The sequence below is a fragment of the Siniperca chuatsi genome, linkage group LG3 (genome assembly GCF_020085105.1).
Source record: "Siniperca chuatsi isolate FFG_IHB_CAS linkage group LG3, ASM2008510v1, whole genome shotgun sequence".
In the NCBI taxonomy this organism is placed as follows: Eukaryota; Metazoa; Chordata; class Actinopteri; order Centrarchiformes; family Sinipercidae; genus Siniperca; species Siniperca chuatsi.
The window spans coordinates 11,733,569-11,753,162 of NC_058044.1; the positions used below are offsets into that span (position 1 = coordinate 11,733,569).

At 39.6% G+C, this 19,594-nt stretch overlaps 1 protein-coding gene across 4 annotated transcripts in view; it reads left to right on the plus strand.

The window, feature by feature from the left end:
- Positions 1 to 785: 785 nt before the first annotated feature.
- Positions 786 to 19,594, plus strand: part of inpp4b (inositol polyphosphate-4-phosphatase type II B) — a 147,637-nt gene continuing 128,828 nt past the window's right edge. The window contains exons 1-3 of one of the 4 annotated variants that reach the window (XM_044185247.1): positions 786 to 1,129; positions 7,976 to 8,020; positions 19,076 to 19,194. In XM_044185247.1, the coding sequence (XP_044041182.1) occupies positions 1,045 to 1,129; positions 7,976 to 8,020; positions 19,076 to 19,194 (249 nt within the window). In that variant the 5' untranslated portion in view covers positions 786 to 1,044. The remainder of the gene's footprint in view (positions 1,130 to 7,975; positions 8,021 to 19,075; positions 19,195 to 19,594) is intronic. The other 3 variants (XM_044185273.1, XM_044185255.1, XM_044185262.1) reach the window with 3 other exon arrangements.

The following is a 19,594-nucleotide window of genomic DNA, read 5'->3' on the forward strand; positions in this document are numbered from 1 at the left end:
AGAGAGCGGAAGAGAGCTGCATTATTCTGCCAGTGTAACTCTTCATTACAAATAATTGCTGATTAAAACAAAATCTTTTGTCGCCTCATTTTCTAAGCATTTGCAGATGTCCAGCCCAGATGTACACTGTGATGCAGATATATTTTGTTTAAATAACACAAGAAACATCTATTATCTCTGTCACTTTCTCTGTTTAACCTGTTGATTTAACCCTGTAGTGAAGTTGCCATGTTGGATTATACTCAGCAATTACATTACACTGCACTAAAAATAATCACTGTACTTTGAATTGTTTCTCGCCTTCTCCCCCTCTTCCCCTCCTCTCCCTCTTTCCCTCATCTCCCTGTCTACCATATGTAACTTCCAAAATCACATGCTGCACGATGCTGGCTTCATGTACGGAGCTCAGCAGTCAGATGCTTGTTAATTGTTTTGCTTCTAGAAAAGGGGTGGTGGAGTGGCAAGAGGAGGCTGGAGAGGGGAGGGAGGCCGATGTCAGAAATTAGAAGGACCCCTGCTGCCATGTCTGGATGCAGCCTTGGCTGCGCAGTGAGAAGAGAAAAGGAAAGAGAGAGGGAGAGAGGAGCAGAGTTGTGTCTTTCTGACTGTGTTGCCCTGTGCAGTCTAGTCTAGGTGCACTACTGACAGCCCAAGATTGATGGATAGAGCTGTGTATCGCACATAACATCAATTCTGTCCTGCTTTCTCTTTCATTCTGTGTCTCACTTCCTCATCACTCCTCCCTTCCCCTCTCTCTTCTGCTCTCCCTCTCTCTCTCCCTCCCTCTCTCCCTCCTGCCGCTGCTCCAGGTCCCTCGCCTGTCCCTCTCTTCCGTATTAGTTTCCAAAAGGCATCTTTAATGCTGCCAGAGAGCGCACTGTGAGGCAGCAAGAAAGCTAGGCGAGCGGATTGCTATCTTTGAGACAGCTTTTCTGCTTGCCAGGCTGCGTGTGAGCCGGGGAACTGGACTGGACTGTGGTGTTTCGTGGAGGTGGGAGAGGAGGTGGAGGAGCAGGAGGGAGAACTGAGGGGCAAGCTGGACAGATGGAGGACGGCACCCAACAACTGGGACACTGCATGGTTGACATGAAGGAGCTGAGCGCCAACCCTGAAGGACTGACTGCTGCCGGTGAGCTGACTGCACTGTGTTGTCTGTCTGTCTCGTTATCTGTCTCCTCTAGCTCTCTCCTCTGTCCTTCCCCACACAGTTAAACTCTATAACACCTTGGCTGCTATTAGAATTGATTCTGTCTCCTGAACTGTATCCTACTGTCTCTATAAATGTGTGTCCCAATGATGTCTAGTTTTTGCATATTTTCCCTCTATTTGTGACAGAGAGAGTGTGTGTATGAATGTGTGTGTGTTGGAGAGAGAGAGAGAGAGAGAGAGAGAGAGAGAGCAAAGGGTGGAGGTACCAGTGAGAGAGGAAAACAATTTTAAATGCACGATGATCAATAATCAAGTGACTGAATCATTGCAGTTCTATTGTTTTATCTGTTTAACGTACGCCCCAGGGTCATATGGTTGTAATTATTACAAAAGAACACTAATTATACATGCCAAACAGAAATTGTTTCCAGGTGATTCATGAAAATCATTTTAAATGCTTAAAAGCAAAATGTGCACAGCACTCTTTGTCTTACCAGCCAGTTGATATTGGCGTTGTAATCATTTTTGGACAATTGTTGGAGCAATATCATGTTGATACATTAATAACCGAGTGTCTTCACAAATTATTCCAGAGAATTGATTTTAAAACTTAGTGGCTGCCTTTCTGCAGGTTTCCAATTAAGTGTTGGGTTCTTGCAGTGTGGTTGAATTAAAATCACAAATTGTTTGTCTCAGAAATGTGGTCAATTATTTCAGAGGAGTCTGCCGTACCTAGTTTTGGGCAACATTGAATTTGATTTAGTGGCTCTGCAGAGAAAAGTTCGGAAAACACTGTTTGTTGACATGTTTGTGTCTATAAATTTTCATGTCTGTTTGTGCATGTGTGCCTGTGTGTGCATTCATGTTTCTGTCTGTGGGCGTTCCTGTGTGCATGAGAATGTGCATGTGTGTGTGCTTGGCTTTTTTACTGCAGTCATATTCCATATAGCCTGAATGTATTGTCACTAATGAGCCCTGGCAGAGGCAAACTAGATGTCTCAGTGCCTATCACAACAGGAGAATGCTAAAGAGATTAGCCATATCAGTGATACCACAAAGCCTGCTCTCCAAGTTTAATACCTTTGCTCACCAAAAGGACATGCATGCAGCGCCACTAAGCATTTACATTGGCATGCAAGCTCAACACCATCATCTTCCCCATGGGGATAAGTAAATTGAGCCATACAAAGAGGAATGAAAGCACAATTCACAATGCTTTGTCTCTTTTGCCTCGAACCACACAGATACACGCTGAACCAGCTTATATGCACAATTACACACATGCAAACAAACGCACACATAAGGAAATAACGAAACGTGTACACCGACACAGTTCATCTAAATACACACATACTCATACTCTAACAGTTATGACCTGATCGTGAACCTTAGATATGCGCTACTATAAAATCACACAGTCACAGTTTGGAGATGACATCTGACAGGTGTGGGAGTATAACAGTAATGACAAACACCTCGCTGTACCTCTGTTTTGTTTCCCCTTAGCATCCTGGGAGACAAAATGTAAGAGCAAAGCACATAATTACCATGTTTGGCACGAAAGACAGGGTGACAACCAAACATTATCAGTCGCAAGGTGAAATAGTTTATCTCCTCCTCCTTGACAGGAGAGCAAAATAGGACCAAACAGGGTGCTGCTCAGTACTTATTAAGGTGGGACTGAATTGGCATTTTACAAACTCCCCACCACAAGGGGTAAAATGATTTTATTTTGACTATTAACTATTCATACCAGAATTTGCATATGGGCATGTGATGTAATTGATTGAGTTGTCATTGCACAATGCTTTACATCACAAAACTATTGTGGAGCCAAATGTCTCACTCCGTGTTGTTGTTAACCCTCCACACTCCATCGACACGACAGTCAAGACCTCCTCAGCACACCCAACTGATTCACAACACTTCATTAAATGCTGGCAACAAAACCATCTGTCCCCTCTCAATCTCCCAGGGCAGTAATGTGACGATAACTCACTCTCTCATTCAGCACCACTTGTCCTAATAGGATGCCTGTTTGTGCAAACATCAATCGAGTTAGAGGTATGTTAGCCTGGCTGATGACTGAATCATCAGAAAGGATGTGCAGGTGTTGTTTAGGTTTTTAAACTACAGCATAGAGAAGAACGGGGGAGAGTAAGATTCAACAAAAGGAATGAAAAGAAAGAAAAATTGCAATTACTGTGCGTGTGTCTGGGGGCATGTGCAGTGAGGATGAGTAGAGTTGGTGGTGGTTTATTGAGAGATGGCCAGTTATATCCCCAAAATATCAAATCCCATGGTGAGCCAGTCACATAAGTGAATTATTAATATCATCTCAAAATCCAAAGTAAATAATATTGATAATATAAACAGCATTTGTTCTTAGGCACAGGCTCGTACATGTAATATCTATTCATGAAGCGGATCAGAAGGGGTGATTAAGAATGTGCGCTAAACTCACTGTGAGGGGGTTTATCAGAGCTCTTTTTGGAAATTGCTTTATTTTCTTAGTTGAGCTGGTAGCATTTGATAGGGACCGGAGCAGCAGCAGCAGTATTTTGGAGCTTTTCTACAATTATTTTTTGTGGAGTCAGGAATAAGCAGCAATCCCATGTGAAATCTGCGTGCGCACTCCCCCACATTTCCTACATCCATTCGTGTCCTTTCAGAGTATCTGCTAGAAGCTAGTGAGTGGTTATCACATTGTGCAGTGGGTGAGGAAGCAGGGCAATGAGAAGGGAAGAGGGTTAAATGATCATCTGCAAGACGGACAATTTAAGTCCCCGTACATTAATTAACTTTGTCATTCCAGAGAAATCACCTAGTCTGCTCACATCCTAATAAATTACCCTCTCCTCTCCTTTCAGCGTGCCTTTTCCCCACTGATACCACCCGCAGACAGGGGGGTGATAGATTGGTGGTATAGTGGGGCTGTGCTGTTATTTCTAGAGCCAGATGAAACTGCAGTATAGCGGGCGGGCACACCTCATTTGCTTTGGGCCGCTCTAGGAGTTGCATCTGCATGTGCCGCTTGCCTGCCTGCCTGTCTGCCTGCCTGCCGCCTTGCTGAGCTTATTACCATATTCATAATGCCAGCAGATATCGATTTTAAATACCACACCTGTTCCACTTTTCTCCACATACTTATTCACACATTGGAGCTGGATCACCAGTGAGCTTCATATGCTTAAGGAGATGTGATTGAGGTGGACAGTAAAGGTGGTTGACCTCTCTCCATGTAATGGGTAATTATCATATTAGACTCTGTGTATTTGTTTTGGTCAGCCTGAGTCTCACCGAGGGGTTAATGACATGCAGTGTGTTCAGTGCTTGAAGACAAGAATGATGTCACAGTCTACACAATAGGTGTTCTGTCCTCGGGCTGTGTTCACATAATTTGTCCATGATTTTAGTAACTGTGGGTATTGAGTCACTGTGAACATGTGAACAACAGTTTCCAGAGCTATACTGGAACACTGTTAAATGTCATATAGTCAGTATTTGTTTTCAAAGATGCAACATAACCTGTGTTTCCTTTCTTATAATCAAAGCATCTGGCAGGATCCTTCTATAAATACTTGACACACTGACAAGCTGTGCTCTAAAATCTTTTAACTCCAGTCCTCTTCCTGCTTCACAATCAAGCATATCTAGTTGCATTGCCATATGTGTATGTCTCATGATCAGTATCCCCAACCCATATCAGACCTAGACTTAGCTTTACTTCTTATCTGTATTCAATTATTTCTGCAATGACAGCAATTTTTGCACTGCTTTCTACCACTCCAGATAAGTTGGTGTCTAGCACAGATGGAGTCCTCCAAAGTAACTGGGCTGTTCAAGTGACAGTCCTTTATGATGGCACCAGAGACAAGACCCAGCAGCTGGCACTGTCTCAGTCCACCTAGCTAAAGGGCTCTCTGTTGCCACTACACAACATGTCATCCAGGCTTATTAAAGTTTCATCAGCACTCACAAGGAAGCCTTAGTGATGACAACAAGAGGAGACATGACCCCTGAGGAACGGGATGATGATGAGAGTAATGTGAAAACCAGATAGCGGCATTTACATTTACATACATAATTGGCCTATTTGTGTAACCGTGTGTGTGTGTGTTAACTTGCCCACATGCTTCAGCTATGTGTGCACTTGATTAATTAGTCGTTTACTGTACTTGTATGCATGACAGATATTGCGCTAAGTTTGCATAAGCCTGTTTATTCAAATGTAGCCTATCCTGACAAGTACTGGAGCTGATGAAGCCAAATTCACTGAAACTTGAGAAAACACTGGCAAATTGACATTTTATTTACAATTTTGTCAACATATTCACCAAATTTAGATATACACTGCAAGTTGCTTGTGTTTTTTTACGGCGCATTGGGTTTTCTTGGCCTCGGTAGACAAATGACTCTCAAGAGGGCACCGGATAATGCTAATGATTTCTGTAATTTAATATGCTTGTTATTCATTAGCAATCTGTGTAACATTGTTTGTTTTGCATGAATTCAAATGAACTTTCCAAAGAGCACTTGTAAAAGAATGAAAGAAAAATACTGAATTGGTATTCATACTATTTGAAAGAACTTGAAACAACTTTTGGATACTGTGGGAAAACATTGGAAACTTGGTTTGATTTTAACACACCATCTCTGAATTCATCAAGACTAAACTCATCATTTTATAGGAATCATTTAACAGATTTCCAAAGCAAACTTTTGATAAATGATGTTGAAATTGAATGTGTGCCTGAAATCAAATAGAATTTTTGGGAGTAATCTAAACCACATATGTTAAAGTATGTGTTAAAGTCAGTCTATCGCAATACTGTATATAGGTTCAAGTCAAGCTTCATTATATACTTTATATTGTTCACTTACTGTATACTTCCATACATTACTTACTGTGTGGAAGTATAGAGAAGCATATATAAAACAAATAAAAATCCAACCTTCTATACTTCAAAAGAGAGCTATAAGAATTAATTTATTATAGGCTAATTTCACTTTATGTATTTGAATATATTATTATATATATTATATATTTCACCCTAAACATATTTCAGACATTTTTGTGATCTTTCAATTCCACATTTATCTATAAAAGATGGAAACAACTGCACCAAGACATACAGTAAATCTGTGATGTTGTAAAGAAACACCATTGAACTTGCACTGGCAGTTAAGAGAAACTAACTTTCTGAATACTGTGACATTACCGAGGGGGATTGTCAGTTACGAGCATAATATTTTCTGGGTCTTATCTAATAGCATAACTTTGGTACAGTAGGAAGCTCTTACGGATATAAAACCTTTTTTTCCTTTGAGTCCAAAAGTCTTCCCTTCTTTGTCAGTGGAACATCTGAGGAAAATAATGTTTTCTTGCCAGGTCTTCTCTTTACAGAGGGTCAGTGGTGTTAGCTTAGGATAGGCAGGATAGGTAGGTTTTATGTCTTTCCAACATGCAATCTTGTCTTGTACTATTTGTTACCTTGATATTGCATCATTTTATTTTATGATTGTTGTTGAGTCAGATCAAAGTAGATTCCAAGTAAGACCTTGAAGACATGCTTTGTGATGAAAGGCTTTACAAACAACGGACCTGACTTGACACAAAAGCTGCCAAGGAAGTGTGGTGACTGAAGTAATTATAATACACAAGTAAATCATTTTCAGTCTTGGTGAAGGATCCTCATTATATAAAATGACTATTACCTAAAGTCGTGTGGCTCCCACACATCAGTAAGCATCGAGTATCCATGGCCCATTAGTGGGGTTGATGAGCCTTAGAGGGGCCAATTGTGTCCAAGCACCCCAGGAAGAGGAAAACGCTGTTTAGTGGTTTAGAGCCCCTCTACATGTTGCACCATCATGCAGGTGTTTCATCTGTTTGGTGTTTGAATGGTTGTGTGTCATACTGGGAAAGTGATGAATGAGAGACATCGTTGGTGACAGATGATACAAGCAGTCCTCTTCTCATCATTATGGCATAAGCCCTCAAGGAAAATGGATACCTAGAAACTCTTGTTTAGTGCTCACAAAGATTGCAGTGTGTTTGCATAATCTAAAACGAACATCTATACCTATCAATGTGGCATTTTTGGGAGCCTGTCATGCTCCTAGCATGTTAAAATTACTATCTCCAAAGGTCTTTTTTTTGCTAATTAAAATAGTTTCCATCTCCACAGTGGTGCCACATAGATTTCAACACCTTAGTCTACTTTATATTCTGTCTGTCTTTATATTCTGTCTATATAGGGCTATGTGGTTATCCCTTTTCATTTAAAATGGAGGAACACTTCTTCAGGGCTGAAACAATTAGTTGATTAATCAAATAGTCAATTGTGAGAAACATATTCATCAATAATTTTGATAAATAATCATTTAAGGAAGGAAAACATGATACATTTTTATATTTGTAAATAGAACGTCTTTGGGTTTCAGACTGGTCATACTGTACAAAACAAGATAACTTCTGGGAAATTGTGATGGACATTTTTCACTATTTTCTGACATTTTATATACTAAATGATTAATCATAAAAGTAACTGACAGGTTAATCGATCAATCAATCAGTTAATCATTACTTGTAGCTCCACACATCTTAAACCTCAGTGAAGTCAAACTGCAATAGTCAAGGTTCTGATTCACTTTCAATGTGTGTTATTTCTGTGTTCTCTCTTCCATTGTTCTAATGTTTTCCTCTTCCTTACCTTTATCTCCCGCTCCCTCTACTTTTATCTCAACTCCACTTCTTTCTTTCTTTCTTTCTTTCTTTCTTTCTTTCTTTCTTTCTTTCTTTCTTTCTTTCTCTGTCTCTCAGGTGTTATTCTAACACCCAAGCTGCCTCAGGTGGAGTTCAGCCTCGGTAAGTCCTGTGTTTACTCTGTGATTCAAGGGTCATTTTACTTTACAGGGAAGTACTGAAAGTGAGGATATCTCACACTTTCCTGACATTCTTGTAAGCACATTAGATAAAGGACATACGGACCCGCTTGCATGGTAGCACACTTTTAGTAATGACAAATCCCTCTTCCCTTGCCCAGAAGCACAGCAAAGGTTTATAGCCTATCAGCCCCCTTGGCTAAAATAAATCCAGATGTAACAGCTGTAAACACACACCAACTAACATGTTACATGCTGACAGTTACACTAATGCAGAAATCAGTCAGAATTAGTCACATATCTGAAGACATCTCAATTCTGAGAAAAGATTAAGGATACACGTACACACACCCCAAGTATAGTTAGAAGGGACAATACAAAAAAGGCAAAGAGAAAACATTAGACAGAATGGCGAGAGGGTCCTTTTGAACTTTTCGTCGAGATGGCTTCATTCATTTTTTATGCAACTGAGATGTTGGAATTCTATTTCTAGACAATTCATTGTGACTCAGGTCAAGTTTTCTAAAGTGAAAATCCACACTCAGATATTATTCCTATGGTCTTTGATGGACGAGATTGACAGCATCAAAGACTGGCATCTTTGCTCCCTTGTTTCTGTCTTTTGAGGCGACTGCAGCAAAGTCTGGAGAATGACTGAATACAGATATTCCAGGGATGTGGCTACAATTTCTTTTTCATCTTAGTACCATGAGGAAAGATGATCATTCCACAAACGGATCTTCCCTTGTTGTCACTTAATGTCCTCCTGGCCTGGACAGCGCTCAGTGTATCTCTTATGACCATTAAAACAGTTTCCAATGGGTTTAAACCGCAACCGCATGTTGATACCTCATGATTCTTAACACTCCTGATAGTCCCATTGCCAATACATAGAGGGCAAAATTACAGTGAGCCATAAAGTCATGTGATCTGAGTTCATTTATATAGAGATGGTGTGGAGCTCAATTGGAGAGTCATTATCCTGAAAGCATGCACACACTTACAAGCGCACACAACTGGGTGTATGTGCACATATAGTAGATACAGGCATACCACTATATTCTGTAAAAACTCTAAAAAAGCTTTTGTAATGCTTGCTTTGGTTTCTGAATGTTCATTCCATTTAAATTTTATACTCAAATTATATTGTAGGTTGAGGGTCTGCACTTGAGTAGAAAAACAATTTTAATGTAAATTCTCTGTCATGGTAGAAAATACAGCTGACAGCTGGCACAGAGAAATACCATATCCCTGGTTGAATCTGTGCTCATGTGTGCCCTATGTATTGTACATGTATCGAACCTTTCTCAGATCTGTCAAACCTTCAGTGTTGAATTTATGTTGGGTTTTTTTACATGATATGTACATATTTACATTACATAGGCTACATGTTTAAATGCTTGACATGTTTGAATGTGTTATATAATTGATTCTTTTCAACGATGGCTCGTGACAATGATGAATGAAATAACACTAAACTCATTAATAGGAATAAGAACAGTAACCAAGCACTCATCCTCCAGTCAATGACATGGCCCTAGCCTCTTTGAGTGCTTAGCAGCTGCTAGATGCCCAGCTGCCACCCTGTAGCAACAGTAGATCTAGAGCAAGGTAAGGCAAGCCAAACTTCACACACAAGGGGAGGCTCAGGATGGTATAAATGCAAATTATAAAGGACAGAGAAAAGAAAGAACCTTTCACAAACTGTACTGTCAAAACAAGCAGACAGGAAAGAAATCTTACACTGAATCTGGCAGCCCACAAAAACTATTCAGTAGCTAAGATACAATACTAATTATGGAAAGGCAACAGAAAAATTAAATGTTTTGAGGCTGCTTTTGAAAGAAGTGACAGTCAGAGCAAATCTCCTCAGGAAGGTTATTTCAATAACTAGGAGCACAAAAACCAAAGGCAGCTTCACCAGACTTTCAAATGACCCTCAGTCTAGACCAGTGCCCGATGACTGGAGAGGTCTGGGTGGTTTGTAGCTTTTAAGCATGTTGAAGACACATTGTGGAGCAAGGGCGCTTGGTACTTCACAAGAAAGAGAACTTTAAAGTAAACTCTAGTGTATACTAGAAGCCGATACAGTGATTTGCAGTGGTACTTCCTTTTTTAGTCCCTGTTAAAACTCTGGCTGCAGTTTTCTGAATGAGCACAGAGGTGAAAAAAGTACACTTGTACAAAGAGTAATTGTTGCTTGTTAATTGCGTGCACGTCCCTGTGATTGTGTTTGTGTATGTGGTTGTGTATAGGAGTGGTGTCCAATTTCCGCAATTAGCTTTGCAGCTAATTAACATTTAATTATATCACTGTAGACAAACATGGTATTTAGGGGAATAAGGCTGCACTTAGCTGGTAATGATTAAAGGGGCACTCCACCTATTTTACTCATGAGGAATGCCACTCAGCCTGTGAAAACAGCTGTTTAAAGTTTTGTGTGGCTGTAGAACGAGCTTTCTGAAGTTTGAAAAAATGACCCTGAAGATGTCATCAGGGTTGTCTCGGCTTGGGCTTGAGACTTGAAATATTTAAGAGAAATCATGTGCTACAAACTAAAGGTGTGGAGTTTGAAAGAAGTGACCATTTAGGAGGCAAGGAGGGTCTAGGTAAAGTTGCATTCTCGAAAATGTAGGATCCAGCATTTTTGGAGCCTCAGGATATCTCAGCCTCTGCTGCTCTGATTTTGATTATTCTGATTTCAATATGTCTCTTGTGTGTCCCCCAACTATATGGAAGTGCAATAGTAAATAATTGGAGTACCTCTTTAAAACAAAAAAAATCACAAACACATGCATGCTTTCTGTGTTCTTTGCTGCGGTTAGTGCAATACCATAATCTAGTCAGGTGAATTTCAAAGTCATCGATTATAGCTTAACAGCATGACCAGTGATTAACAGCAAACCATATAAAGCCTCTCAGCTTACATGGACTATATACACAGATGGAAAAAACATTTTCTACAGTAGAATAGTGGTCAACTGTTTATCAGGCTCATCACTTGCTGAATTTACTACTGCAGCTTTGAACTTGTTTTTCAAACCAAAAATAATGAGGATACTTGTGTGTGTTGGTGTTTGCCTCTGTTTTGACACTGTGTCATAAAACCTGATGTGAAGAATCCAAAATGTAAGATATAAACAAACAAGCTTTCCGGAGAAATTTAAATGTTGTGCACGTTTCTGTCACTTAAAATACCAACCAATTTAAAACAGTGACTTCTTTAGTGGAGACAGTCGGCAGGAGAATTATTCCATTTTATTTTTTTTATTATTTCCATTCCTCTTATATCAGCTATTGGATAAGAAGAAATATTGATAAAATGAATGGTTTATTGTTTATCTTGTTGTGACCCCCAACCACTGCATCACTTCAAAAACTTGCACTTAGACTGCTTTCAGGGAAACACATGTCTCTTTTTGGAGAAGTAAGTCCCACCCTGGCTCCCTCACAATTTGAACACTGAATTAGATGCAGCAGTACTGGGAAAGTGAGAGATGGCTGTGATACGACTTCTACCATGTTGTCCATTTTCTATGCCAACGTGTATGTTGCCACTAAACTAAATGTATGTGCCTCATACAGTTATGCACATTCATACAATAATGCCTGCACAGACAAGAACTTAACAGCAGCATATTGTAATTTTGAAAATCTCATACATGGGTCTCTCCTTTTAAGTTTTTTTTTTAATCTTTTATCAGTGTCAGTGTAAATGATGGCCATGACATGTTGAGTATCAGGTCCATTCTGTGCTGAGTTTAACCACAGTAAAAGCAAAAGCTGACTTTTGATTTCTACAAAGATTCTTGCAGAGGTTCTTTACAGTAGCGACAGTGGAGTTTTAAAAAGATCTTCTTCCAAAGTAAATTTATAATACTCTTCAACAGCGTTTGAGCTGGAGAGCTACAAGACAGAAGGCAAGGCAAGTTTATTTGTATAGCACATTTCAACAACAAGGCAATTCAATGTGCTTTACCTAAAACATAAATGCAACATAGGGCATTATAAAAAGCACTTACAGAGTAAAAAGTCTTCAGCCTTGATTTAAAAGAACTAAGAGTTGCAGCAGACCTGCAGCTTTTCTCTGAGTTTGTTCCAGATATATGGTGCATAAAAACTGAATGCTGATTCTCCATGTTTAGTTTTGACTCTGGGGACTGAAAGCAGACATGTCCCAGACGACCTGAGAGGTCTGGATGGTTCACAACGTAGCAGAAGATTATAAATGTTTAAAAAGGTTTAAAAAATACATTGTCAATATTCAAAAAAAAAAAATCCCCTGTATGTTATCCAGTGTATCCAGAAGTAACAGGTGCAAATTAGCTGTAAATGGCAAATGCTCTTTGAAATATACACAATTGATTTCAAACTTGAGGCTCCTTTCACATATGAAACAGCAAATTACAGGCATTATATTAAAGTCTTCTACGAATTTCATATCATATGCTTGTCAAAAACTTATGAATGTACATGAGTGATAAGCAGCACGACAGCCCTTATTTTCCCTCAGTTTTCCCCAGACCCACTGGCAAACAGGTGTGCAAAATGGCAGCACATGCAAATAATGTTGTCAAATTAATTGAAGTGTTGAAATAATTATCGTGATGAATAAGTGTCTTCTGGAGATGAGCATATATTCCTGTCTCCCGTGGCAACTCCCAGGGCTCCCCTCATGATTAAATGGAATTTAGATTCATTGTGGGGTCTCATAGGCCCACTGCATTAAAACAAATTTCCAGCAAATTCATCTTGAAAGAACTCAGCATATTCCAATCACACTAAATAAATACAGCATAGTAATTGAAGCCTCCGAGGATGGGCAAACATTATTACTCCAATTGCCCAATTGTTATGGTAATTTAGGAATCCGTCTCAGTATACTTTGATAGTTGAGTTGCTTGACTAAAATTGCAAGTCACATCATTGTTGAATTAATTTTCACCTAACCTAAAGCAGGTAATTCACTAACAAATCACCAAAAATCTACAAATATAATGTTCTTTAAGGCACTCTAAATTTGGTCACTCTTTTTTCCTGCTCTTCAATCTATTGTTTGGCTTTAATAGTCCATACTCATCTTTCCTCATTCCATGTCACCCCCCTCATTATCTCCCCTCTCACTCAGGCTTCCTTCCTCAAACTCTAAATGTCTCTCTAAGGCCTGGGACACACTGCCTACCTCTACCTATGCGTGACGGCTACCGCGCTGAACTGCTGTGGCTCGCATGCGTGTGGTCTACACAGACAGTGTTGCTGCTGCTGCTGCTGCCAGCCCTGTCTTTTGACATTGAGTTTGCCTTTGATAAATACAATACAATAAAAGCCTTGTTAACAAATGAAGGGATTCTGTCCACAGAAACGCTAGAGGGCTTTTAATCTGAAACGGATACAGGAGGTGTTGAGTTAAAAAAACAAAAATAAAATCATACATTATATTTAATATTAATATATTATATTTTATGTCTTTGACATATTCTACAGATAGACATTGAAACTGTTGTGTAAGGTGTAATGTTGCTGCTATGATGTCCATATGACTATTAACAGATCATTTTCACTAGGCGACGCGCTGCTGCAGCTGCACCTCAGCCGCACTGTTCATGCAGGCTGTGTGGCTGCTCTAACCTGTTAACATGGGCACCGAAATTAAAAACAAGAGGTTCCGCTACACACACGCGCTACTCATGCAGGCTGTGTGTCCTGGCGTAAGGGACTCCCTTGTCCTTTTCCTCTGTCGGCCTCTTTATTTCCCTTTTCTGCCACCCCCACCCAGCATCATAATAGCTCTGACCTCAGAGGGCCAGTCAAAGTGTCATATCCCTGTAAGAGAGCCAGTCTGGTGATGCATGGTTGGGCACCCAGTCCCACTTCCATCACCAGTCTGGCTGTGGTTAACTGTGCGGCAGGGTAGGAAAGATCCCTCAGGCTAGTCAAATATATGTCCCCTGAAGTAACTGATGGGGAGTCAGTCAGCAGCTTATCTGCAGTCTCCCATCATAGGACTTGTGTGTATGTGAGTGCTGCAGCTCAAAATAATGAAAATAATGTTAGAATCATGTCAAGAAAAGCGAGCCAATGTAATTTAGAGATACATATGTTCAGAATGTCTTTGCAGGTCCGTAAACAGTTTAACACCATTTGCACCTACAGTATTGACACAACATACCTCCAGTCACAGGCACACAGATGCAGTTTGTATGAATATCAGTGCCTATGAATATATTTTTGCAAGAATTACTGGTAGTTTTGGTTTTTGCCTGCACACAAACTCCTCTGCTTCAGCCTTCCTCCAGAATAAGCAAATGTGAGACCTCCTTTAACATGAGTCCAAAAGACCTGGCACCAGGATCTTGAAGAGAGAAAGGGAATGTGGAATCAGAATAGCCACTAAGAGATAATACATGCATGAGCTCTGCTGCACTGCAAGATATTCTACAACTCTTGTCTTGTAGCCTTTTCCCAAAAACAGATGCTAAGAGGATCAAAGGCTCTGAATGTTACTGTCGTCCGTACTATTACCAATCCTAAACATGTTTGCTGTCCTCTTTTCCCCCCAAGCCCAGTCAGTGAAGCTGGGCAGACACTGTATGGATAAAGCCTGATTTTAACCCCAATTTGGTCACCACTGATTTATTTTAGAACTGGGTTAAATTCAGCTGTTGTTGGGGATCGGATGGATTTCTGGCATTTGAGAAGTTTAGGTCGGCTTGCAGATTGAACATTTCCAAGGCTTTCCCATGACTGCTGTTAAAAGATTCACTACAAGCTGTAGTAAGATTGTTTTAATATTATTTATTGGAGTTTTATTTTACATGTTGTCTTGATTGTGCTGTGATAGAAATAAAACTGAACGTTGCTGCAAAACTGACTGTATTGTCCGCATCTTCCCAGCCACCAGGCCCATATTCTTCTTTTTTTCTTCTTGCTTTTTGTTCAAAGTAGAATGTTCAAAGTAATGCTGCCTTTCTCATTTCTTTGGACGCAGCTATTTTAATTGAATAAAACTTAATTGGAAATGTCAACGATCAAAAACCCATCAGGTGTTTTTCCGTGTTTAAGTTGTGAGCATAGAAGTGGTTTTGGCCGTGCAGAAAGTTTGATTAAAATGTGTAGTGTGAGTGTAACTAAGAAAAACATACAGTGTCTGCCCAGCTTTAATGCACACGTTGCAAAAGACATTTGCCTCATTGCTCAGTGACACATAAGACAAACGTGTACAGGCACCGACAGGACATGGAAATCCTTGTGTTACCTGAATAAATCCACTGGTCATCAGCAGGCTAATTGCAGCAATAATGCAATAAAATATATTTACATATACACACACATATATACAACCTTATCCCTATTTCATTTATTCTCTTTCATTACTTCCTCGCCTTTTGTGGGATGTTCTGAGTAGAGATCAATGCTTCTTAATCCCAGTTCTGAGGACTCAGAGTGGTTTTAAATTTTTACAAGATGCAGTCATGCTGTATCATAGCCTGGTCTTCCAAGGTAAATTCATACAGATTAGATGGCCACTATTAAAACTATCCAAGTTTTCAATCTTGTTAAAGAAACCTCTGATCTACCCTAGATGTCAAATCTTATGGATCATAATGTTAACAAATAGGTTTCTTCCAACAGCATTCCCCTCTTTTTATCTCAGTAGCAGAACAGCATCAGTAATACATGTTTCTAGGTTCGCCTTGTAATAGCTGCATGCACTGAAGTCCATTTTATTCCCTTCATGATTCACTCTATGCTCCCCTGCTGTGGCATTGCCTCTACTCCCAAACTCTTTTACCAGTTCTCAGACAAAACTCAGCCAACTCGAGAATGAAGAGATAGAGTTGTTAATGGCTTCAATAAAGCACTTTTCAATTTGATACCACAAACTGAGATGTTGTATTTTGAATACTCTGAAGTGAGTCTCATGACGAGACATGCCCTGGAGAATTGGATGAATTAGCAAATGTGATTTAGTCTAATGCAGTTAAAGGTCTATTTCAGAATTGATGTCACATGGTTTGAATGTAATAGATTTTTTATCAGTATTCATCACACAAAGTCCATATCTAGTTTAGATTCTGACCAATGTACATTTGGCTATTTTGAAAAAGAAATGTTGTGAACATATTATGTAATTCAGTCACTCCAAGGTTAGTTTTATATCCACTGATGACCTTGACTTGTTAGTTTATGTACGTGTGATGTTTGTTCAGGTTCAAAGCTAACAGGACAGTTAAACTGCCCCTATATGATCATTCAGGAACTAACACTTTATACTACTACTCCACATTCATAGGCAAATATTGTACTTTTTACTCAACTACATTTATGCAGTAGTTAACAAATTACGTGACATTTAGAGCTTGCATGTATCAATAGTTGAGCATCATTATTTTGTGGGATTACTGGATAGGTTGAAAGCTTCCAGTCTTTTCCAGCATAATTTATTGGTGTGGTTGGGTGTGGTCAGAAGTGTGCTCTGTTGCACCTGTAACTACACCCAACAGCGATGTCATGGTATATTGCCACACGCATTCACTACAGAAAGATGAGAAGCTAAACCACTAGAGGTCAGCAAAAACAATATTTTGAGCTGGTGTTAAGCTGCTCTCCCTTTTCTGTTTTTCATAAAAATCAGTCAGAGGTGAAGTTGTCAATCAACTCATGAGCTAACATTAATTAGCTAGCTAGCTAGAGCTGATGAAATCTGCCAGCGACAGGTGTCATTTCAGCCAGCAAAATCTTCGGTCGGCAGCTAGAAATGAGAAGCCTACTTTTGTCTGAAATCAAGGACCCAATATTTAAAAAGATACTAAGAATTTTGAGTGTGTAAACTGCATACACGCGTTGCTAGAATGGTATGCTTAATAGGGGTAGCAACAGTAACTAAGGGGGGTGGGGCTTAGTGAACGGTCAATTCCAGTGAGACACACAAGTGATTAATGTATGTAATTGTAATACAAACTACTGTTGATAGAGAATATTGTGATTCTGATCAGATGATCACAGCTCAGAAATAGAAGTTACTAAATATTTTTTAAATATTGACTCGAGTTTGCTGGAATTGGTAAGATTTGCTTTTAGTTGTTCTCTATGAAACATGACAAAATTTGACACAGTTGTCAATATATTTTATGAATGACTATACAAACTCTCTTTAATTGAACCCTTTTGAATATTTTACACCGTGTCAGTCAACCTTCAATCAAATATTTCTCTGTTGTATTTGATAAAGTGTGTTCAGTTTCACATAAGATAGGTTGAAAAGGAATAGTAAAGTCACAGATTACAAAAAAGCTTTGAATTTTGTATGCTAAAAGCATCCTCTTTTATTCTTCTGCTTTCTTGCAGACAAGTGTGTGACAAATGCTCATTAAATCCCTGCTTTGTTTATGTTGCTTTTCTTTAAAAAAAAAAAAAGCCAAGGACAGTCACCTTGACAGCACAATCAGCATTCCAGTACTGCTGGGAATTGCCTGGTTCTGTCATAGTTTTACATTAGGTCAATAGCACTGTGGGTTTGTGCATGTGTATACAGCATAAGCCTTATGCTGTATACTGAATGTGTCTCTGTACATCTTGCAATAAAGGTACAATTTAGATGATCGGTTTCTGCAGGTGCACACTGGAAAATAAACACTTTACCGTGTAGTTTTTCTCCTGTCTTTACCTAAAACATTAAAGAGAGACAGGTAAACCACCTCTAAACCTGAGAAAAGAAAGGTCTACATACGTAAGAGCGTTTGATGCCCTGCTACTGAACTCTTCATATCTTTCAGCAACTTTATTCTTGCTCTTCAGTCCTTTTGAAATGCCTCCCACAAGAATCCCTTTCATCTCTAGTTGCTGTTCAGTTGCTTAAACATTAAAATCAAGCCCATGAAGATGGAACTGCACACAAAGAAGCAATCTTCTGCTTGCTGTTTTTTTTAAATTGAATTTCACCCACTGAGTTTATTATCTAGACTTTTTTGAGAGTAATGTGTGAAACTGACCAGGCATTGCGAGTGGATCAATTGCTGTTTACATGCCGGAATTGTGCTGGGTAGATAAAATGCAGCTCTTAGACAAGATCCAAGGAGGTTGCTGAACACAAATTTGTCATTACTGTACTCATTTATACAAATGTTCATTAATACATACATTGAGAGCCATATGGTGAAATTTACTGGGTATCAGGTTTTTATAGGCCTTCCATTTTAAGCACATGTGAACAAAAAAGTCACATCTTAAACTTGTTGTTTTGAAAAACTAACTACAGAAATGAGCATTTTTTTCGTGCACAAGGTTGCACATAACATATTTTGAAAGGTTCAGAATAGCTGTTTTGTTGCTGTTTGACTTGGCCAAAAGTGCAACTTTACTACTGTACTACTGTATGTCTGACTTTACCAAAAGAGATAACAAGGATGTCTTAGTACAGTAGTGTTTATCAAGGAAAGATGGATCAGTTTAGCTGTGAGGGGATCAGCTTGATTATCTTGTTAGAGGGGTTTCCATTCGTAACCAGGAAGCGTCGGTTTCCGATAAAGGAATTGTGGGATGCAGAGTCTTCCTGTCCTTGGAAGCCAGCGGGGCTGAGTGACATGCTGCTTTTGTTGTCGGAAATGAAAGCCCTAATAAAACTGATATCTCACTGCCAGAAGGAATTCTACTTGCCTGGCTGCTGTTTTAATCAACTGCTGAGGCAACACTTTTATATCTCAATGTATATATATTTTATTTATTTGCTCAAACTTTTATTGTGTTGAGACCAGAGAGTGAGGACAGTAGAGCCAACTCCTTTGTTCCTTTGTGGTGATGCAGGTCTTTAGCGCTTTGGTATGTGACACCTATGTTTATTTACCGTGTTTCTCTCTCATTTATTGTCACATTCTCCATTTGTGACCCAGCGTTGTGTGATTTGTGTCAATTATGTTTGTATCGTAATGGATTATCTCCCCTTCTCATCATGATTTTCGTCCTCTTCTTCTCCTCCCTGCTCTCCGTTCGTCCCCTGTTCTCTCCATCCTCCCCTCCCTCCCTCTCTCCCTTTCTGTAGCCTGTAATGATCTGGTGGCCTCAGGCAGAGACAGGAAGCCCAATGCTTTAGTCCAGGTGGCTGTCATAGATCCCCACAAGCAGCACCTTGTCTCTCATTCCTGCACAGAGATAGTGGAGGTAAGGCCACACACACACACGTACATACACACACATGCACCATCTTCTCTCTGCCTCTCTCCGACCTTTGATGTTTGTTGTTTTGCTGTGTCTCTGGGTCACTGGGTCTTGGTTGGTTTTCTCTCCATCTCTGTCTGCCCTCCTTTTTCTCAACCTTTTTTCCCCATCTGACTCATCGAACTGGAACAGACAATGAGCTTTAACTTTCTATTTCCTGTGACAGTTCAGACATCTGAAAGAGTTGGTGTGTGGCTCTCAATCAGTATTATCTCTCAGTATGTACAGTATATGTTTGTGGGTTTTATTGTGTGGGACTTCCTTACAATGAGAGTGTTTTTGTGCTCTTTGACTTTTTTAAATGCTTCTTTTATTACCTCCTGTGTGACAGTGCTGTTGCCAA